The 21,357-nt window shown below is 56.4% G+C and overlaps 3 protein-coding genes across 8 annotated transcripts in view; all 3 read left to right on the top strand.

Annotated features, from left to right (window-relative positions):
- Window positions 1–5,427, top strand: part of LOC141954633 (CCN family member 2-like) — a 42,898-nt gene extending 37,471 nt beyond the window's left edge. For both annotated transcript variants that reach the window (XM_074894324.1, XM_074894323.1), the window contains 3 exons: window positions 2,991–3,242; window positions 3,661–3,869; window positions 4,069–5,427. In XM_074894324.1, coding sequence (XP_074750425.1) covers window positions 2,991–3,242; window positions 3,661–3,869; window positions 4,069–4,380 — 773 coding nt within the window. In that variant the 3' untranslated portion in view covers window positions 4,381–5,427. The remainder of the gene's footprint in view (window positions 1–2,990; window positions 3,243–3,660; window positions 3,870–4,068) is intronic.
- A 4,499-nt stretch (window positions 5,428–9,926) lies between these two features.
- On the top strand, window positions 9,927–12,310 carry LOC141954651 (uncharacterized). The gene is made up of 3 exons (XM_074894364.1): window positions 9,927–10,136; window positions 10,371–10,941; window positions 11,223–12,310. The coding sequence occupies exons 1-3, from the start codon at window positions 9,927–9,929 to the stop codon at window positions 11,480–11,482; spliced, it is 1,041 nt and encodes a 346-aa protein (XP_074750465.1). The 3' UTR covers window positions 11,483–12,310.
- A 5,715-nt stretch (window positions 12,311–18,025) lies between these two features.
- Window positions 18,026–21,357, top strand: part of EPB41 (erythrocyte membrane protein band 4.1) — an 87,508-nt gene continuing 84,176 nt past the window's right edge. The window contains exon 1 of one of the 5 annotated variants that reach the window (XM_074894605.1): window positions 18,026–18,193. The gene's annotated coding sequence lies outside the window, so the exon portion shown is untranslated. Of the gene's footprint in view, window positions 18,194–18,219; window positions 18,330–18,360; window positions 18,488–20,416; window positions 20,439–21,357 lie in introns of those variants that run through there. The other 4 variants (XM_074894609.1, XM_074894607.1, XM_074894606.1 and 1 more) reach the window with 4 other exon arrangements.

The raw sequence follows: 21,357 nt of genomic DNA, 5'->3' as shown, positions 1-21,357 counted from the left end.
GGAGCTGCACTGTTTGGCAGTGCCAGGATCACATGCCATTTTTTAACCTCCAAATAATGAATTTGACTCGTAGAAGGCGTTTTCTCCTTTCTTTTCAGAAGTTTTTATAAGTGATCTGTTTAATTTTCCTCCCCTGGTTATTGTGATCTTTAGAAGCCACATGAGCTTCCCAGTACTTTCTGTAGGCATTGATACACCCAGGAGCTGTTGATTGAAGGTAAATGTGGGTGTAATAACACCCAGTGGGTGTAAGCTGTAGACTGCCTAATTCAGACTGGAAATGAGGTGTGTTTTTGTAGAGTAAAGGTAGCTAAATCACCAGAACAATTTATTCAGGAGTCTCCATCTCCAAGACTTCACATGAAGACTGGACATCTTTCTAAAGAAACACATCATCATGATGTGTGGGTTTGGTACAAAGATTTTGGAGTGAGAATCCCAGATCCCTGCTGTGTAGAAAATCAGACTTGAAGACCACAACTGCCTTTAAATGAGAAATGAAGATTTTCATGGCAAAAAATCCCAGGTGAACACAGACCAGGATATCTCCCTGAATTGGACTGTGGATTTGGGACATAATGTCCTTGGGTGGTATTTTTATGATGTCCGCACTGATCTCTTGGAAGATGGGGGATTTTGGAAGCACTGAAGGGAGCTGAAGGTGGAGTGATGAATTGACTGCAGGGAAAAATCAGTGTTTGTGGATAGAGAAGCGTTGTAGCCACATAAGACACATCTGATGGGAGCAGAAAGGAGCAGAGAGGTGTTCAGGTGTCACGGGAAAAGCTTCTAGGTTGGGTACCAGCCCGAAGGCCACATCAGAAGAGAAAGGAAGGGAACCATCAGAGTGAAAATCGCTGTATATTTGTTTGATGTTACCACAGAATGTAGCACTTCATGTATTGCAGAGGAATTCATCCCTTTCCGCAGACACCTTGGAGTATCAGAAAGGTGGAGATGATCCCGTAGTAACTTGAGAGTAGGAGCACCTAAGGGTGGCAGGGTGGCCTGGGTGGGTGCAGGGAGCTGGCAGAGCTGCGGCGACCGGAGCAGCTCACTTGAGCTCTGCCGGATTCCCCACAGGAAAGGGCAAAAGTCTCCCGGGCTGGACGCGGTGTTTGGAGGCAGGAGGTGGCAGCGGTGCCAAGCGGAGCTGGTAAATAAAGAGCCAACTCACTCCGCTGGCACAATCCGTTTCGGTGCTTTAACTGGATCAGGTCAACAGGAAAGTGAGGTCATTGGAGGGTAATGAAGGGCATGACAAACGACTGAATTTTGAAAACATAATAAAACCCCTGAGCATGCTGCCATTCCTTGGGTGGGGAGGAGTGCTGCTGAGGGAACAGCACGATCTGTTCATTGGGAAGGGAGAGGGCTTGGGCTAAAAAACAGTGAAAGAGGATTTAAAAATAAGTATGAATGGTTGTGTAGAGGGAAAGTGGATGGCTTCCCCTTTGATGGAAAAAGTGAGGATTTTGAAACTTCTAAGTAGGAGCACAGGAATATTTTTATACCAATGGCATTGAAAAGAGTTGCAAGTTGAGATCCAGCTCTGGTTAGAAACAAGGCATTAGCAGCCCGGAAGGATTTGTGTCCCCTCAAGGACTAGGTGGGATGGAAAGTGGCTCTCGCTCCATGTTTGGTCCAAACTCTTTCTGTCTGAGACAATGTTCCACGGGTGAGCGGGACTAAGGGGAAAATAGATCAGGTTTCCTGGTAAGCCTCCGCAAGCAGCCAAGAATCCTTCGTTTTGGTAACTTCCCAATAGAAGTTTGCATGGATTTTTTTGTTTTTTAAGGGTCAGGACTGCAGAAAGCAGCAGCTGATGAGAACTGTCCAAAAGCAGGATTTCTGTCCTGTGAACAACTCTTGAGATTTCAACATTTCATTTCAGGCTGAAGGGAAAAAAAAAAAATCTCAAAACTTTCCATGAGTTATTTAGAATACTTGCTTGGCTGTGTCAAAACTTTCCACTTCCATTATATCAAAATGTTTCATCTTGATCTTTATAGTATCTAAAATAATCACCCGAGCAAAATGCTTCCCCTATGGATACTGTCCAACAAGTATTTTGGTTGAGCTATTGTAAGAGCATGAAGGAGATCTTTGATATCAAACTGAAATGCTTCAGTTGTTTCTCATTGAAAACATTCCTGACATTGATCTGTGCCTGCAAAACTTAATCAAATAAGAGTTTTCTGCTGGAAAACTTCCACTGGAAGAATTTTGGCTAATACAGACGTAAGAACTTGTGAGCATTGCTCACACCCCCGTGCTGAAGTTTGCTCCTATGTGTCCAATATGGTTGCGTTCCCTTTTTTGCTCATTTAAGTTTTATGGAGAAGGAGTGAAAGACTCGTAGGAGGGCTGGAGATGAGAGATCTGGAGATCAGAAGAGAGAGAAATAGGAAAAGTTGTGCCTGGAAGGAAGAAGAGATTCATGCATCACAGAGGAGCCAAAAGGTCATAAACCCAAAGTGTTATTTTCCTTTTGTAGATACTGTCAGACATGTGGGGAACCAACTGCTCTTAGGAGAATGTTGCCTTTCGGTCTCCTAGGAGTGTTGAGGAGCGAAGCTGCTGGCTCACGTGTCGTGTCAGGAATGTGTCTTGCACAACACCATGACTGGGGCACTCTGAGCTGGACAGGAAGACCTCTGCCTGGAGAACAGGCTGTTTACAAGCCGTAAAGACAAAGTCCACTCATCCAAGTGAAGAAGAGATTTTTCTAGAGAACTTTGGGAGGTCTGGCACAGCTGGAGCCAACTTCCAAAAACCGGTGTCAGGAGTAGCCTTGGGTCCAGGGAGCCAAATATTAAATGTGCCAACTTCTGCTGCATCCAGCACTGGGATGGCAGAGCCAGGGAGAGTCTGCATGTGGGCACTTGTCCCTCGTCAGGAGCCTGTGACCCCCTGAGGCAGAGGCCGTGCTGCCAGGCCCCTGCCATCTGCTCAGCTTCTCCTCCTCCTCCTCTTCCCCCTTCCCCCAGCTCATGAGGGTGCGACTTGTGACCTGCTGGGCAAGATCTACCACAACGGGGAGAGCTTCCAGCCCACCTGCAAGCTGCAGTGCATCTGCATGGACGGGGCCATCGGCTGCATCCCCCTCTGCTCCGACGACCTGCGGCTGCCGTCCCCCGAGTGCCCCAACCCCCGGCGGGTGAAATTTCACAATAAGTGCTGCGAAGAGTGGATCTGCGAGGAGGGCAGCGAGGAAAACCGCTTCGAAACAGCCATGGCGGGTGAGTGGTGGGCAGAGGTGATGGGGCTGGGAGCTGGTTGCTGGGAGGTAGGGGTGGATCCAAACTGCCTTTGGACTGGGGCCCTAAGTCACACCTGGTTTGGAACTGGTGCTGGCTGCTCACTTTGTGCACTGGGAGGGGCTACTCCAGACCCGTTTGGGTGAGACCTCAGTGATGCTGGGGGGAGGCTCGCGCACCCTCGGGTACTGCAGCAGAACTGGCTGGAGCTGGGCTGAGGTAGGAAACTGCCCCGTGCTTGATGTGTGCTCCTTCTGCTGAGAGGCTGAGGAGCTCACGGGATGGACCAGACCTTTGCTGCTGTCCCTGAGGAGTTAGACCAAGTTGGGAGCGGCCATGGAGCTGCCACACTTTGTCCCAAGCCCTGAACCTTGCCTTGTGTCTCTTCGGCGTGGCTCAGTTTTCAGGGAGGATCCAGCACACAAACCGGAGCTGAATAACCTGCAGGAGAACTGCCTGGTGCAGACCACCGAGTGGAGCGCGTGCTCCAAGAGCTGTGGCATGGGCATCTCTGCCCGAGTAACCAACGACAACCCCCAGTGCCGCCTGGAGAAGGAGACCCGGCTCTGCATGGTCCGGCCCTGCGACTTCCCCGTGGAGAAAACCAAGGTACTGGGTGCGGGGACACAACACCCTGGATGCCAGGGGTGGCCTGGGTAGGTGCTTGTCGGGCACGAGCCTGTCTCACGGGGTTTGCTCTGCGCTTCTACTTTTTCTGCGTCCTATCGCCCGGTGATGGAGACAGAGCACAGGCCTGCGTGGACCTTTTGTCTGATTGTCCTTGTTAACCCGTCTGCTCTCTCCCTAGAAGGGGAAGAAATGTGTGCGGACCCCAAAGCCACGCCAGAGCCTCCACTTTGAGTTTTCGGGCTGCACCAGCACCCGTTCCTACCGGCCCAAGTTCTGCGGCAGCTGCACGGACGGCCGCTGCTGCACCCCGTACGTCACCAGCACCGTGGAGGTGGAGTTCCGCTGCCCCGAGGGGGACTTCTTCCAGCGGAAGATGATGTTCATCAAGATGTGCTCCTGCCACTACGACTGCCCCCGAGACAACGACATCTTCCTGGCCACGTATCACAGGAGGATGATTGGAGACCACGTCAAGACAGAGAGGCAGTAGCCCTCTCCGTGCCACATCCACAGGCCAAGGTGTCAAGAGGGCTCTGCAGCGCTTTTGTGGCTGCGTCCTGGGACAATGCAGCCTCTTCCCCCTCTGTGAGGGGCTGTGCTCTTCAGAACAGCACCGTTTGTCACCAGTGGGCCCAGTGGCTTTCCTAACAAGCCGAGGTACGTGGGGGAACAGCCCCCTCTGCCCCAGGCTCTGACCTTCACCCGTGGGGGTGCGAAGGTCAGTGAAGGAACCAGAAACAGGCTTGAGCTGCAAACTTGATCCATGTTCCCGCTGGCCAGATGGGAGAGTGGATCAAAGCCGTGTGGCTCCAGCCTGTCTCCAGCTGAGACCACAGCGGGTACAACTCCCCGTGGCCACTGGCCTGCCAAAACCATGGGACAGGGCAAGCCTGGGAGGCCTGAGCTTAAGCCGAGCTCTGGAACCTGCTTTCCAGCAGAGCAGGGCTCCGCTGCGTGTTGATGCGAAGCTTCTCGGTGAGGAAAGTGGTCCTGGCCCCATGCTGGGCTCCTGCTGTGTTTTTCAATTATTTTTGGCTAATTGGATCCAACAAGTTGGCAAAAGCTCTTCCCCATCCTTGTGCCCACCTTTCACCTTCCCACGTGCTCTCCCGCTGGCAGCTCTGTTCCGGATCCCTTTGCTCCTAGAGAGGCCGGATCATCTGCTGGGCGACCCCTTCTCCGGGCAGCTCAAGGCTGGGATGTCTTTTTTTTTCCCCATTAAATTCTTTTTAGCTTGGGGTGCCAGTGAGGGTGCCAGCGAAGACAAGGAAACAGCGAGTTGTGTAGTGCCGCTGCAGGAGATGGAGCGTGGCTCAGGCCTCCTCCAGAAGATCTGAGCCCAGGAAGGAGTTTCTTCACAGAAGAAAGGATTCGGCCAGGCTGTAGCTTTGCCCCTGGCACTGGCGGGGAATGTCCCTGGGGCCTGTTTCAGACCCGAGGAGCTCTTCCAGCGTGAAATGGGGCTGAGCCAGGCTGCCAGGCTGAAACGTGTTCCCTGCGGGTGCTGCTCCTGGCAGATTTTGGTGCCATGATGAGCACGTCCTGTTGTCCCTTTCGATAATCTCTTCAGAAACGGCTCCTGGGTGGGAGAGGGGCTGGACTCCTCCGGCTCACACGTCCACAGTGGGGCTGCAGCTCTGTTTCGGCTCCAGAGTCTTTCCTGGTGGGTCAGAAGTTGGAGGAACGCAGTTCAGCTCTGGTCTCCCGGGGGAGTTTAAGGCACCTGCAAGAGAAATGCCCGTATTTGTAAATGGAGCAGATCCCGTCTGGAGTCCTCGGGGCAGTAGCACAGGGAGCTGCATGGTGCTGGGCTCTGCAGCAGTGGGATTCCCTTCTTGCCAAATCTGCTGTTAAGGACGTGCCGAGTGCTGGCCCACAGCTCCAGGAGAAGCCACCGGCCCAGGAGCCGTCCCGTAAGGCCCCAGCCCGGCTGGAGCAGCAGCTCCACGGTATCTCTGAACTCTTACCAGTTGTGCTGATTTTTAGCAGAAACGTCCCCCTGAAGGGCCTGATCTCGTTCCTTTAACCTTCCCTGCCTTTCACCACGGGAAATCACGACGAATTCCTGTCCCGGCCGGGCAGGAGCAGGGGCCACGCTGCAGCACCGAGGCTTTACCCCACCACATCTCCCAGCCCAAAGCAGAACGTGGTGCCGGAGGATCATCCCCGCCGTCAGCAGACGCTGCCCCGCAGCCCGTCGCTCCGCCCCAACGCCAGCCCGGGGCCTGGGGCTCCTCTCAGCCTTCTCTTTTCTTACTCTCTCAGCCTGCGGAAGCTCGTGAGCCTTCAGCCTCCTGTAATCAATTTGAACTGTAAATAATTTATCTGATGTTGTTTCTTGTTTTTTTAAGGGCCTCTGTACAGTTCTTGTATCCTTTTAGCACAACCTTGCTCGGGACCTTTTCTGCCCTTGCCCTCCAGGTCTGCTCTGAACTTTTCTCCTGCCATTTACACAGTTTCTGAGTTTAAACTACGCTGAGGTTGCACTTTACTCAACGCTAATAAATATCGCTTTATTTTTTAGATCCCTGGCAGCATCCCTCTGTGCGAGGCTCCTGCCTGCCTTCCCCTCCGGCCTTTCCCCAGTGCCACCAGCCTACTGGGACCAGCACTGAGGGCTGGGTGTGGAGGGGAGGGGGGTCTCGGGGGGGGCCCTGTTCCACATCCCAAACAGCAGCGGGGCTGGTGTTAGTGTCTCACTCTGCAGCCCACAAACTGCAGCTCCTGCTCTGGGGAGGGGGTGACAAGCAGAGCCGCCCCCCCCCCCCCCCCACCTGCTTAAGGACCCAGAAATCCTTAATACCGGGTTAAAAATAACCCTGGGAGCAGATGTGAGAAGTCGGCGATAACGGGGCCAGAACACGAGGGGCTTTGCGGTGGCTTAACAGCTTACGGCTTCATCCCGCTCTCATCACATTAGCCAGGGGCTCCCCCCTCGGCGGGGGCCAGAGGCTCTTCCTCCCCCCAAAACCTTCCTCCTCCTCGGGGAAGGCTTAGGGCTCCCTGGGGAGAGGCAGGGGACGGAGGGGGGGACACCACAAGCGCCTGAGCGGGAGCTGCGGGGGTCGAGAGCCAGAGCCCGGCGCAGGATCCTCAGCCCTGGGGGAGGCGGCGGGGAGGGGACACGGTGACGCTCCCGGCCGGTGGCCCCGGGGCGGTGGCACCAGGCAGCGCCCTGAGGGGACACCCTGTCCCCCGGGTGAGTGCCGTGGGGCGCAGGCCTTGCCCTGCCCCTGGGGAACGGGGTGGGGGGGGTGGCGAGGGGAGCACCCGCCTCCTCCAGCCCAGCCCCGGGCACGCGATGTCACCGCCGGGCCACCACCGGGCCACCGCCGCGGTGAGGAGGGCAACGAGGCCCTCGGTGCTGGCGACGGGGCCCAATTCCAGCCCGACCACCCCCCCGGTGGTGTCGCGGTCCCCGGGGAGCCCCGCTCCCCCCTTGTCGCCCGCGGCCGCCGCCTGCGCGGCCCCGATAGCCCGGGCGTGTCCCCGCGGGGCTGAGACCGGCCCCGGGGCGCGGGGGGGAGCGGGGGGGGCCCGGCCCCGCGCCGCCCTTATCGGCCCCGGGCACGCCGCAACCTCCCCGGGGCGGGCGCAGGACGGGGGCTCCCCCAGCGGCTCCAGCCCCCGGGCAGGGAGGGGGTTTTTCCCCTGAAAAAAAGGAGACAGGTGAAAATGAGCATTAAAATGTAAAACAGACCCAATTCTGCCGGTTTTGGGGGGGATTTGGGACAGCACCGGCCGTGCCCCGGGGGCAGCGGGGGACCCCGACATGCTCGGGGTGCCCACGGCGCGTGGGGAACCCGCGGGAACACTTTCTCCTTATAAGGCGTGGTGACGTCACGGCGGCGCTCGGAGGCCAGCGCTGAGGTCACGCGCCCCCCGCGGCGGGAGGGGATTGGGAGGGAGGGGGGGAGCTCCTCGCCCCGCCCCTTCGCCCACCGTGACGTCACAGCGTCACCTGTCCGCCCCGCCCACTGCAGCGCCGCGCCGCCGCCGGCCCCGCCCCCCCCGCGCCGCTGACGGGCGGCGGTGGCAGCCAGTGGGCGCGGCCGGCGGGGCGGGAGGGGCGGGGCGCGCGCTGACGTCAGAGGGGGCGGGGCCTGCGGTGCAGGTGGTAGCAGCGCGGTGCGGAGCGGAGCGGCGGCCCCGGCCCGGGTAAGCGGGGGGGATACCGGGACCGGGGGGGCCTGGCGGGCTCAGGGCAGTGGTGGGGCGGGGGGGGCTGCAGGGGGGTCACGGGGGGGCATGGGGGGCCCATAGTGGGGTCAGACCGGTTATGGGGTGGGGAGGGCTCTAGGGGGGGCTGTGGTGGGGTCAGACCGGTCATGGGGTTGGGGGGGTTATGGGGGGATTTGGGGCTCCCTAGAGGGGCCTGTAGTGGGTCAGTCCGGTTATGGGGGGGGTTATAGGAGGATTCGGGGTGCTCTGGGGGCACGTGGGGGGGTTACGAGGGGACATGGGGTGGGGGGGCCCACAGTGGGGTCACGCTAGAGGTGGGGTGAGGGGAGCTGGGGGGAGCCAGAGGGGTCGAGCTGGATGTGAGGTGCTTTAGGGTGCTCTGGGGTTTAGGGGGGGTGCGGCTGGGTGGGGGGACACCCAGTGAGTGAGGTGTGGGGCAGGGGGGTTATGGAGAAATGGGGGGTGTCCTGTGGCTGGGGGAGACCAGGGGGCACCCGCAGTGGTGTCAGGAAGCGTATGGGGCAGAAGGGGAGATGTGGGGTGCTCTGGGGTGGGGAGAGGGGGCCCAGCGGGGTCAGGCTGGCTGTGAGGGAAATGTGGGGGGAACGGGGTGCACTGGGGCTGTAGCAGGGACCCTGAGTGGGGCTGGGGGGAGGATATGGGGTGGGGAGGGCTGGGGGGGGGGCCCACAGTGGGCTCAGGCGCAGGAGGTGGATGGGGCGCAGAGGGTGTTGGGGGCCCTGCCCCGCGGGGGGGATGCCAGCCCCAGATCTGGGGTGCTTTTCCTCCCGTAGCTTTGTTCTCGCTGGTGCCGCGGAGGCAAAAAGGTGGGTGCAGCCTCGGGGAGTTGGGTCCCCCCCAGCCCCGCACCCCACGGTCACAGCAGCAGCGCTGGTCACTCCTCCCTGGGGTGGCATCAGGGTCTGGCACCAGTTTCCCAGAGGCGTTGGGTGCTGGTGGGGGCTCCAGCCCAGCCACGCTCCTGCCCCTCTCTCCAAGACGTCGCCTGCGCCCGCCGAGACGGTTCCCGAAGCCGGTGGCCGAGCAGCGGAGCCCCGGCGACCGCCTCGTCCCATCGGTACCTGTCCTGGCGCTCGACCGGGCACCGCTCAAACCTCGCCACCGACTCTTCCGTGCCGTTCCCCCCACGCAGCAGCCGGCCGGGGCGTTTGTCTTGCCACATCCCCTTTTAGACGGGGCTGTTTTTGCGCTGATGTCGCAACCAGAGGAGCGTGCGGTGGGACTCGGTGTCCCCAGAGGTTCCTGCAATCTCTTCCCTTTCTGAATGTCACCCTCCCCGCAGCCGTAGCGGGACGAGGGGTCGCTGAACCCGCTCGGTAGTCCGTGCCGTGGGTTGTGCCGGGGGCTTCTGCCTGCCCTGGTGGGCTCGGGGTGCCGCGGGGTCCGAGCCGCTGTCCGGAGTCGCGGGGGCCAGCGGCTATCTTTAGGGCTGTGTTGCAACGGAGGGGTGTGCCTTGGCTCGGCGCTGCCGCCAGCCGCCTCCTCGCCCCAGGATTGATTTACGCCGAGGCTCCCGCGTGGGGAAAAGTCAACATTTGCTCTGTAGTTTGCGGGAGCGGGTGTTGGGGTGCCCTGTCCTCCGCGGGGTCCGTGGCGGGGCTGTGGGGCTGCTCTAAGGTCAGGCGGTGCTGGCAGCTGCCTGCAGCGGGGTCATTGCCAAGGCTGCTGGCCGGCCCTGCCAGCCCGGGCGGGCAGCAGGCAGGGGCTGACGTCAGGCGAGGTCAGGCTGCGCAGAGGCGTGCGGGGAGCACCAACGGCCCCCCAACACCCTCGCCCGTGCTCGGCCACCGCCCGGCAGCGGGACCGGGTGAGCCAGAGCAAACGGGAAGGCTGATGGTGCAAATAAATCTCTGCTGCCCCGTGGGAAAGGAGCCGCCCTGGGGTGCGGGAGCAAGGCAGGTTCTTGCAACGTGCACCCCAAAACCCGCTCCACCCCTCCGCTGCTCCCTTCCGAAGGCTTTAACCCCGGGAGAGCCGGGGTCAGGGCTGCCAGCGGCACCACGCACGCTCCCCTCCGCATCCTCCTTCTGCCAGAGTAACCCGGTTAGTCTGTGGGAGTAACTTGCACCCACGCCAGAGCTTTGGGTGACACGGGACTGAGGTTCCCTGTTCTGCCTAATCCTTCCTCCGCAGTCGTTGCCCAGCTCGTGCTAAATGTGCCCGTGGGTGATGCAGCTACCCCGTGCCTGTCTCTGAAAGGAGGCAATGAAAACTTGAGGAGCAGTTTGTGTCCCCCCCGGGTGCGTGGCTCCTCTCTGGGCGCCGGGGCGTGCGTAGACGTGGGTCCCCCCCAGCCCGTGGCGGCGCTGGCAATCCCTCCCGTTTCTCGCCCGAAGCGGGGCACGTGCCGCTTCTGCGTGTCGTGATGGTAACGGCGAGTCAGCGGCAGCGAAAAAGTTCATCCGTGCATCAAACTGCTTCCCCGTGGTCGTGCTCAAGCTGTTCCGCGGGCGGCGGGGGCCTTCCCCATCGCTGCGCTTGGCTTTGCCTTGCGCTGAAGAGAAACTTCGGGCCTTCTCCAGAGGGTTTGAAACCCTGCCGAGGAGAGAAAGTGCCTTCTCATCCGCGGCGGTGCGGCTCTGCCCAGGCTCTCCTCCCGACGCGCAGCCTGGCAGTCGCTGGAATTGCCGGCAGCCGCATCTCTCCGCACCGCGCGTCCTCCCCGGGCTGGCACCGTCCTTTGGGAGCTGGCGGTGGGGGAAGATCGCCCGGAGGGTAAGCAAAGCGTCAGTCGTTCTCCGAGGATATGTCACTGATTTAATATATAACGAAGCTTTTTCTGAGCTCCCTCCGCAGGCGTTCCCCGGGGAGGAGAGCAGCTGCAGACGGTCCCTACCCCAGAGGGCAGGTATGGTCCTTTCTGTGTTCCCAGCTGCGGGAAGAGGCTTGAGGACGCAGTGGCTGGAAGTTTGGGGTCCAAATTGGCTCTTGGCCACGCTGCCTGCTGCGGGCCGGAGGCGTGGGAGCTGGCCGAGGTGTGGGAGCTGGCTAAAGCGTGATTCGGGTGGCGGGGGGGGACTCACCCGTTGGCAGCCTGGAGATTTCTCTTCCAGTGAGCTGCCCGGGAAGGCTGGGGATGTGTTGGTTGTCCCTTTTATGCAGTTTTCTTCACCTTGTGATTTGTGCCAGGCTCGGAGTCAGGCTTCACGGGAAGGGCTGCAGCCACCGGTGTGGGACTGCAGCCGGCGCGTGGGGACGACCCCTCTGAGCAGTCTCACAGGCTGGATGCTCCGCCGAGGCCGTGGTGGTTCTGGTGGCTCTCGGGGTCCCTCACGCCGGGAGGTTGGGGCTGTGCTGAGCCGTGCCAGGCCATTGCTGGTGGTGAGCACAGCCAGGCTGGGCTGGTGGACCGGTCGGCCTGCGCGTTTGTCCCCACTAGAGGCTGCTGATGATCAGAGCATTTTTCCTCCCCTGGCTCTGACAGAGCAGCGGGGTCTTGAATTTGCAGGGCTGAGCATCCTGGCCTGAGCTTTTCCTGCTGATTCACCCTGGAGACAGCAGCGGGCTTTCCCCCGCAGCAACGGGGTTCAGGGGGCACATCTGCTCCCCTGCCAGGCCCACAATAGATCTCCCCGCTTCATTAGGTCTTAATTAGGCAAATGCAGCGGGACAGTGTGCGAGGCCATTGCCAGGGGACACAGATTGTGCGTGGAGCCGGGCACCGGGGATGGCAGCTCCCCTCCCGCCTGCCTCGGGAGTGCCGACGGGGCTCCTGAGAGTTAGTAAGGGACATCAACTTATATATACATAAATTATATATATTTATTAGATTTTCTGGAAAGGGGTGTCTTATGATAATGAGTTCCTGGAATTCATTTATATAGTCTGAGTATGCATAGTAAAAATAGAGTGAGGGTCTTCAGTGGTTAAGGCAAGAAGTAAGTTGTCTTCTTCACGGTGTTCACTAGCTGACTCTCTTTCCAGAGCGTGTGTTGTGAAGTAAAGTCTAGGTGTCTTCTTAAATTAGTGGAATCATCTTCCCTATAATAGGGTCTCTGTGTCCCTCTGTTCTAGTCCCTTTATCTTAGTTTTTTTATTCTAGTTGTCCAAGTGTCTATTAAAGGCCTTGAGTTTGCTATCAGTGATTTTTGTAGGGAGCCTAACAAGCATTTAAATTTTATTTAAATAGACAAAAAGGCTTAAGGAAACAGTTGAAATGAAGCAAAACATGAGCAGAACTTTGAAACAAATGAAGTAAAACACAAGCAAAGCTTTCATATGTCACAGTTTAGTCTTAATAATTGTCAGAAATTCATTCGTTTGAGCCCTTTCCGCGGGATGAGTTCAGCCTCTCGCATTGTTTTCCCAGAGGATGTGTGCGCAGCGATAGCTGCTTCACCCCCCTGGCGTATCCCAACTGGCAGAAAAGCCAAGGATTAGTTGAGTGATGGAAGGGAGAATTCACCACTGGGCAGGATGGTTAGTCTGGAAAACAAACCCAGACCCTGGGAAGATGATTAATCACATAACAATTAGGCGTAAAATGAAAGGCAGTTGCTGCTGCGTGGCAATAGCTGCAGTGGAAGGTGCCTGGGAAGGAATTTGTGGTGTTGCACAAGACCCCGGTGCCTTGGGTACAGGCAGTGCCGGGAGGGCAGCGCGGTGCCAGCTGGCTCCGGCACCCAGCAGGCAGCGAGGCTTCCCCGACAATGGCAGAGCGGCGCTTTACATAATCTGGGACTTGCAAAACAAGCTTGAAGGTCTGGAAAATCCTCCTGCTATTGTTGGTGCTCAAAGTTTGCTGAATTTCCTGGTTTGATCTGCGGGTCTGGTTTTTGTTTTGGGACGGCAGTGGGGAAACATGCGCCTCGCACAGAGAAAAGAAAAGGGCGTTTGTGGCGTTTAATCCACGCCCGCTCCTTAGATGAAACTATTTTTGTGGCTCACAAGAGGTTTTGAGCAGCTGCTCGCAGCTTTATAGGGCTGTGGAGGACTCTTCTATCCAATTAGCATGGTTTGTCTCTAGTCCTCTCCTGATGCCCCCCGAGAAAATCCTGAAATATCAGCCGTGCAGGCCCGGGGCGCCGTGGACAGAGCACACGCAGGCACCATCTGGGCTCCTGGCCTCAGTGTCTGCTCAGGGACAGAAAATGCCGGGTCAAAATGGCTTTGTGTTGTCTGAGCCTCATGTGAGTCGGACCCTGCTGCTGTGGGAAGGCTCTGAAGCTGCCTCTCACTTGCAGATTTTAGGAGGAGATGCTGGAAGGGAGCTTGGGTCATCTTGTTTTGCTGTGCCTCTTAGGCTGGCAGTGTTAGGTTCATGGTTGGACTAGGTGATCTTCAAGGTCTTTTCCAGCCTCGATGATTCTGTGACTGCTGCTGCTTCCTGCAGCTTGGGGATTTAGAGGCAGCTGGAAAAAGGCACTCGGGAGGATGCTGAGGCTGTCACGAACCGCCCCAGCCCCACGCCGGCCTGTGGGCTCAGTGGCGGCGTGTTGCCTGGCCCCGGGAGGTGTTTTGGGGTGTAGGGCCTGCCCTTGCTCCTCCAATTGCTCATCCCAAAGCCTTTTGCCAACACAACTAAAGCTGCTGTCACCCTGTGTGCGACTCAATTAAATGAATGAATCCTGTTAAAATGTTCTCTGCTCCTGTTTGTGAACAGGTAGCTAAGAACCCTGCCTCTTCCTGCGGTTGCTGGGAAAGCCGGGTTTGGTAGCAAGGAATGAGGTTAAGTTCTTGCTGGTCCACTTCATGCGAGGCAAATTTTGGCACCCCAGTAAGCAGCAAAAGAGGAGGAGGAACACTGGTCTGATGGCACAAATACATCCTCTTATTAGAGGCTCCTTTCATGTAGGTAATTACATCTGGCCACGGTTGACCTGAGCTGGATTTGAGCAAGGGGGTGTGAGGCTTGACATGTGCTGGGAGTCTTCAGAGTGACTGAGCTCCGACCACAGCGGCGTTAAAGCAGCCTCGTAGGTGTTATAAACCGGCCAGCGTGTCGCAGCGATGGGGCAGGAGACGGAAAGCTCCGAGCTTGCTCCCAGTCCGGCGAACTCGGTGTCGGTGCCGAGCTCTGCTGGCATGGGGGGAGCTGGGGTGGGCCGAAGCCTTGAAGCATCATCGCAGCCAGGGCGGCGGTGCAGCTGGTGTGTTACAGCATTTATTGTGCTGTGCGTGACCTCCCTGACCTGATCCCTGCTTGGTTGCTTGATTGCAGTGGTGCTTTAGCTGCTGCCAGGCAGCACCAGCCTTTAAGGGCTTCTATTTCTATATCTGATCTCCAGAAACCTTTGGAGGTGGGTTAAGCTGTTTGTGGGCCCTTCAGAACTTGAGGGGAGCTCCTTCTCTGCCTTGAGGGTCTGTATCAGACAGAACAGCACCGAGTCACCTCCCAGCATCCCCATGAACTCAAACACTGTGCGTGGGAGCGATGGAGGGCAAATGCTGGCCCGGCCCTGAGCCACGTTGGGCTGTAACGTGATTTTCTCGGTCTGTGTTGATGTTGTGCTGGAGGTGCCTGTGTCTGACGTGATGGTGAATGTCTCCCGTGTGGTCGGGATCGGCCTCAGCCAATCTGCGGCTGCGAGGAGCCTCGCTGCGGGCTGGCAGATGGGGTCAGCACTGCTCGGGGATTTCCTCGGATGCGAAGTGGAGGCTTTTAATAGCAAACGTGGTCGTCTGTATCATTGTGTAGCTTGAAACCTGTCCCTTAAAAGTACTAACTGGCAGCTGAGATGTGGCTCAGCAAGAAGTCCACTCCTTTCAGAATTTTTTCCCTGGTTTTTGAGTAAAAATAAAATGAGGTTTAAACCTATCGCTGGTGATGCTAATGTGCTTGTGGGTTTGGGGTGCAGTTCCTCCCTGGGAGGCAGGCTGAAAAGCCCTGCCTTTCTCAGAATCCCAGAATCATCTCTGTTGGAAAAGCCCTTGAAGTTCCTCCAGCCCAACCATGAACCTCACCCTGACCGTTCCCAACTCCACCAGATCCCTCAGCGCTGGGTCAACCCGACTCTTCAACCCCTCCAGGGATGGGGACTCCCCCCCTGCCCTGGGCAGCCCATTCCAACGCCCAACAACCCCTTCTGCAAAGAAATCCTTCCTAAGAGCCAGTCTGACCCTGCCCTGGCACAGCTTGAGGCCATTCCCTCTTGTCCTTCTCGGGAAGGTCGCTTGGCCCTGTGCAACGGTCGGATCCTTCCCTGTGTGCTGTGCTGACAGATCCTGTGTCTCAGGCGGGTGCCAAGACTTCAGCCTTCTAGGAAAGGCAGCAGGGGCTGGTGTGGGTTTCCCTCGCTGCCAGCCCGTGGGTGCCCAGTGCCTTGCGAGCAGCAGTTGGAGGCGTCGGGGCAGCGTCTGGAGTTGCAGATGGCTCACCTTGGGGTTGCAGTGCTGCTTGATCCATCCGAGCTGCCCTTTGGTGGGAAAACACAAGATATCTGAGCACAGAATTGATCTGTGCTGCTGGCCAGGCTTTTTCCTGATGCTGTTGTTTTTTCTTCTGCTGCTGTAGCAGGAGGCAAATGTGGTTACGGCAGCTGCTTGGCTCTGGCAGTTTGCATCTTGCCTCCCCTATAAACTGCCTTTAAACTTCTTGGCTCTCTGGCCCGCTGTTTTGGTTGATAGGAGGCTGTTATCGGAGCTCAGCAAACCGTGATGATCACATCCAAGCCCCGTACCTCAAACCACCTGGCAGTGCCGGGCTGGATGAAGAAGCTCATTTGCACGGGGCGGTTAATTCTCTGTATGTTTTAATCTCCGTGACCATCTGTGTTCTTGCCTGGGCTGGGGAGACAGGAGCTCTTGGGATTTATTCCAGGAGGTGAACATGGAGAGGACTGCTTATTCTGTGTCTGCTGAAAACCGCCCCGGGTCAAAGCAGGACAGCCTCATTAGCTCTGGGAACAGTTGTTCCTACATCTTCAGGCAAGGAGGCCTCGAGGATGTGTCAGCTCTATCCTGGAGTCACGTCCCAAAAAGCTTCAGGGAAGGGGCAGAAACAAAAGGCACTTACTGAAAATGGAGACCGCTGTGAATGCTTTCCAGCATCCAAACCCAAACGCAGAGGGTCTGCGAGAGGCTTGGCTGGCACCTTGGAGGGCTGCAGTCCCTCCAAGGAAGGCTCCGTTGGTCTGGGGAGGGGTAGCGTGCTGAAGCATCTCCTGGTCACCCTCAAAGCCCTGCCCCAGGTTGTGTCAGGCTCCGGGGTATGAGCCTGACCCCAGCTACTGCAGTCTCTGCCCTGGTGAATGCCGTGGCTGGAGCTCGGATTTGAGCTTCAGAAGCTGCTGCTGAGACTGGGGTGCTCACTACAGCACTGAAGTCAGGGGACCAGTACCTGTAGGTGGCTGCAGTAGCATCTCCAGAGAGATCTGTGCAGGCTACTGCTGATGGAGAGAAGCTTTTTTTGCAAGCAACGCCTGAACTCTTCCTTGTTTTGGGTTCTTACATATGTGAGCCTGAGGCTCTGCAGCTCATCCAGAGTCCTGACCAGGATCCGGCTGACCACAGGCTCCGCGCGTGGCACAGGTAAAGCTCTGTCGAGGAACGCCTGTCCCGTGGGGCAGCACGGCCCCGCTGAGGCTGCTGCCAACATCTGAACCCAGAGGGAACGGTCCCTGCCCTGTAATTAAGCTCTCTCCTGCTCCTGTTCACCATACTAATGAGTAGTCTCGTGGATGTGCTCCTCACAGCTGCTCTGGAGCTTCTGTGTGGCTCAGAAGCTGGAGGTGGTTTTCCAGGAGAGCCACCTGCAAAGGGCAAACCCAAATCTCCGTCCCTGTCTCACTGGGGTGAAGCTCGTGGGCTGGGAACCTTTGGCTGTAAAGGCTTTTTTCCCTAACTGCACCTTACTGGACTGCACCCTGCACGCTGTAAATTCATCTGCTGATACACACCCCGCTCTCTTAAGGGAGGAAAACCCTTGCTGCTGTTCATGCTGGCAGGGCTGGGCGAGATGGAGATGTTTTCCCAGCCTTCAGTTGAAGGACCGAGGCTGCCTCTTGAAAGGAGAGCTCTCTTTCACCTGCTTGCCACGCTCTTGACATCAGAAGATAATAACACTTAAAAACAACCAGCTCTCCAGCTAAATCCTCTCCAGGTTCAGCAGTTCGGGGTTTGAGTCTCGACGGAGACATCGTGGTGCATCCCAGAAGATGGGTGTGGGCTGGTGCCCGTCTCTCCGGTGCGGCAGGACGGCCGTAGAGGTGCTCAGTCCTGTGCCCCGTGGCACCGTGCTGGGCCTCCCCCGCGTGCCCGTGTCGAGCAGGTCCCGGACCCTCAGTGGGGCCGTGGTGTGGGCCGGGGGGCTGGCTGGGGTTCAGCACCCTGCTCCTGCCCCAGCGTGTGCCCGCGGCCGGCCTTGCTTCGGCTGAGAACACCGTTGCTCTCTTGAATCTCTTCATTTAGTTAATGATCCTTTTGTTGAGAGGATTAGGGTTTAGAGGCCCCTGGCAGAGTGTTAATTAAATTAAGTCTATGGGTGTTTTGTTGAGGTTTTAAAGCCCACTAGAGGGCTCAGTTGGAGCCCTGTGGAGCTGGGGCCGGAGGCACTGGGCCGTGTCCATCCTCTGCAGAAGTTTGCACGAGAAGTTATGTAAGGCCGGAGGAGCCGGACGGACGCAGCAGCGCACGGGGCCAGTCTGCAGCTCCACACCGTGCTCGCTGCTTCTCCAGCCGGGCTCTGCCCGTGCCGGGGCTCCCTGGGCACGTGCCGGGGCTCCCTGGGCACCGGCCGGGGCTCCGCAGGCCGTACTCGCCGGAGGCTGGCAGGAACGGGACGCCTGCGTCACCGCTCGCTGTATTATCAGCTTTAAGTCATGTCAGGCTAATGTGTGGTGTTTTTTTTTCCTTCCCCACTTTGGTGTTTACATTTCTAAGAAGTGGCTCAACGTGACCGTCCGGTTCCAGCTTCAGTTCTGGGAAGAGTCAGACACTAAAGTTCACTTATATGAACTCTGCTTGCGGCGCTCATGTGAAATACAAGTGTGAGCACTTGGCTTTGTGGTTGGAGGGATTTTTCTGGCAGGTGCGTGGGGTTTTGCATGGTTAGCTGGAACTGCTTATTAACCAGTGTCTCTTCTCCTTTCTCTTCTATACACGGCCCCGTGATGGATTTTGGTGCCTCGCCTGCGTGGTCTGCCTGGCTGTCTCATCTCTGGGTAAGTACCTGCTTCGTCAGATCAGTGGGGGGAGAATAGCTGAAACGAGTCACTTGGACTTCAATAATGAACTGACTTGTTTATTCCATCTTAAACTCCGGAGCATTGGTTGTTATCAAACAGTGAGATCTATCTTGTGCGTGTGTGTGAAGATTTTGGATATTGAAAAGCACTTAATATAGCAATTTCCAGGCCAAGTTTATAAGATGATAAAGCCCCCAGCAGTAGTTTTTTCTTGCCAGCCCAGGCTGCGGAGCGCTGACCTGGTGATAAAAGCACACTAAGTGCCAGCAGGTGAGCAAATAGAAGTGAAAATGTTTCTGGTAGTGGAAAGCAATACTCCCTGCTTCTCCCCAGATGCCTCCTGGCAGCTGCTGATGGTGAATCCGCGCTGTGGTTGAGTGAGGGACTCTCTGAAGGCCGGAGCGTGGCGCTGGGCTGGCTTCCCCTTTGCAAACCCACAGATGTGCGGGGCTTTGTGGGGCACGGAGAGGAGCCTGAGGCCCTTCTGGCGGGAGAGGAGGGGAAACGCACGTCGAGTTTGGAGAAGTGCGGTGGGCACTGACGTTTCCAGCTTGTCTTCACGGAGATCCTGCTTTGCACAGGGGGAAAATCGTCCTGGTGGGGTGGATTCTTGTGGTTTCCCAGCAGAGGTTTGGTGCCTGTCGCTGGGCCTGGCTGTAAGGTGCTGTTTGTGCATTCAAGCCTCTCAAAATGAGGAGTGTGTGTGCTCAGGTGGAGGAAAGGAAGGGCTCTCTGCTTGGTACATAGCTGGTTCTCTGGATGCAGTGGTGCCTTTGCATTGAGGTTGCTATCTCTGGAAACTTCAGAAGTTTTTAATTGACTTTTTTTTTTAAAATTTAAAGTATTCTCCTGCTAAGCTTTCTCCTTTCCTGTCTGTCTCCCCCCTCCCCGGTAATATCCTCTCCTCTCCCAGTAATGGAAAGGACTGAGCATATTTAGAGCAGCTTTACTCCATACCTGATGTGCTGCCAGTCACTGATGAAAGAATTGAAGGGAAAGCAGAGGAAGGTGCTGGGAAGAGATTGCTTTATTCTTAAACTTATTATTATATGATGCCTCATGGCGAGGGGGGCAGGAGCGATAAATCAAATCCAAGCATAAACCTGATGTTCTTACACAGAAGTGAAGCACTATATTTGGAAGCTGAGCAGCTGTCTCGTGTTCCGAATGAGCTGTTCCTTTCTACCAAATCCCTAAAAGAAGGCTCATTAATTAACTAGAGAACCTGCCTTGATCAGAGGTGCTGAGCTCCCATCCCCACCAAACACCCAGCAGTCATCTGAACGCAGAATAAAACTGCTCTGCACAGATGTAGCTGCAAGAAATGCAGGCTGGCAGCGTGCGGGCCAGGAGTTCGTATTTGGAGCAAAATGCAAGTGCTCCCTCGCGTGACTGTCGGAGCGGGTTCGCAGGAGGCGTGTGCAGCATCTCTGACTGTGCCAGGCTGACCAGGGTGTCCCGGACAGGGTGAGCAGCAGCAGGATCTTCCTCCTGAGTGCTTGAGCAGACATTCAGGACACGGTCACCCGTCTGGTTATCGCTACGTAACAAGTCTCTGGTCAAGGGTGAATTCTTTCCTTGGGGAAAGCAGGTGCCCGAAGAACCCTCGGTTTGCTCTCCCCAGAGCAATCTCGCTACAGCTTTTGTCTGCGTGAGCGGCCTGTTGTCTCTCATGTCCTGCACAGAGGGTAGAGAATTGCATTTCAGTGGTCCTGCTTGTTACCGGCTTTTGGGGTTTTGACCCTGATACGAGATGTAATTTGCTGCTTGCTGAATGCTCGGTCTTAATCTTGGTCAGCAAACAAGAAAGCTAAGTGGTACCTTGTTAGCGATGGCAAAGATAAAGGTGGTGTGGTACAGTTTCATTGGATCAGGGACAGCCCTGACCTTCACCCAGTGGAGAAATCGGCAGGCTCAGGTTGCCTTTCCATCTTTAAGCCTGGCTTATCTCTTAGGTAAACATAAAATGCATAGGAGCTGTAGTAAGTGAATCTCCTCTCCTGGTCTGATAAGAGCGTTGGGCATTGGTCCTAAAAGTCACACACCAGCAGCTTCCATGGAAGGATGTGCTGCGAGAAGCTGGAGGGCAGAAACCGTCAAGAAAAATGCTGAAGATGCAAGTGGAGCAAAAGGAGCCTGTGACGTTTGAGGTTGTGCTCTTGACCTTCAAGCTAAGATTCACATATGTTGCCATTATTTGAAGCCTGTCAAGAAATCTGAGGTGAGGTCATGCGCGCTGGCTGCAAAAATGTTCAGAGCTATGTTTGTGGCAGAGGAGGTGGTTAAGCGCAACGTGTCCGTTAACGGGCTGCTGCTGGGCTGTGCCTTTCCGTACGTTGGCATTGGTGATGCTGGGAGCCACGTGTTGTGATCTTAAAGTTTACCTGTACCTGAAGTTGTTTCTTTCTATCCCTTAATTCATGGGTCACCTAGAGAAGGGCAGTGCTTCGTGAAGCCGTTGAACAGCGGTTGTGTTGTGAACTCGGGTCTTCCCTGAATTCTTATTCACGTATAGCTCAAAGAGGAAGAACAAATAAGGTCTCCTGCTTTTCCACCTTTCAGTGAGATTTTCTGCTTTGAATCTCTCCTGGAAATGTGGTAGCAGGGTCTCTCTTTCACTTGTCCCACCCCTTCAGAAGAGACCATCAGAATCCGATGTGGTGTCAAGTTCTAGGGCTGGCTTAGCTCAGTGGTTTCACTTTAGTGCTTTGTAAGGCAGTGAAATAGTTCTCATTGTGGTGTTTAAAATAGCAGCGCTGCTTTCTGAATTACCATCTAATTAAATGAAAGCAAAAACTCAAAAGCAAGTGAGCTTTCTGCATCTCTTGTTGCATAAGAAAAGCTGTTTTAGTTGACCTAAAAACCAACACTGAAAAACAGGCTAAACAGAGATGCTTTCCTCCTAGCTCTGCGGGCAGTTTGTAGCAGTTGCTACTGTTCTTGGAGGGCCATTCATGCGGTGGCAGCTGCAAGCCCTCTTCAAAACAGTTACTCCTTTGAGACTTGCTTCCCTTTTGCTTGATGGTTGGAGGAACCCTGCTGTGGAGACAAATAATTAGAAATAAAAGATGGCAGCTTAATGATTATTAGCTTCTTTCTGATGCAGTCTGCGGTGAATGCAGGGGTAAGATCTGGCTAGT

The sequence above is a fragment of the Strix uralensis genome, chromosome 25, assembly GCF_047716275.1.
Source record: "Strix uralensis isolate ZFMK-TIS-50842 chromosome 25, bStrUra1, whole genome shotgun sequence".
Taxonomy (NCBI): Eukaryota; Metazoa; Chordata; class Aves; order Strigiformes; family Strigidae; genus Strix; species Strix uralensis.
The sequence above is the reverse complement of the archived record's forward strand: the minus strand, read 5'-3'. Positions and strand labels throughout refer to the sequence as shown.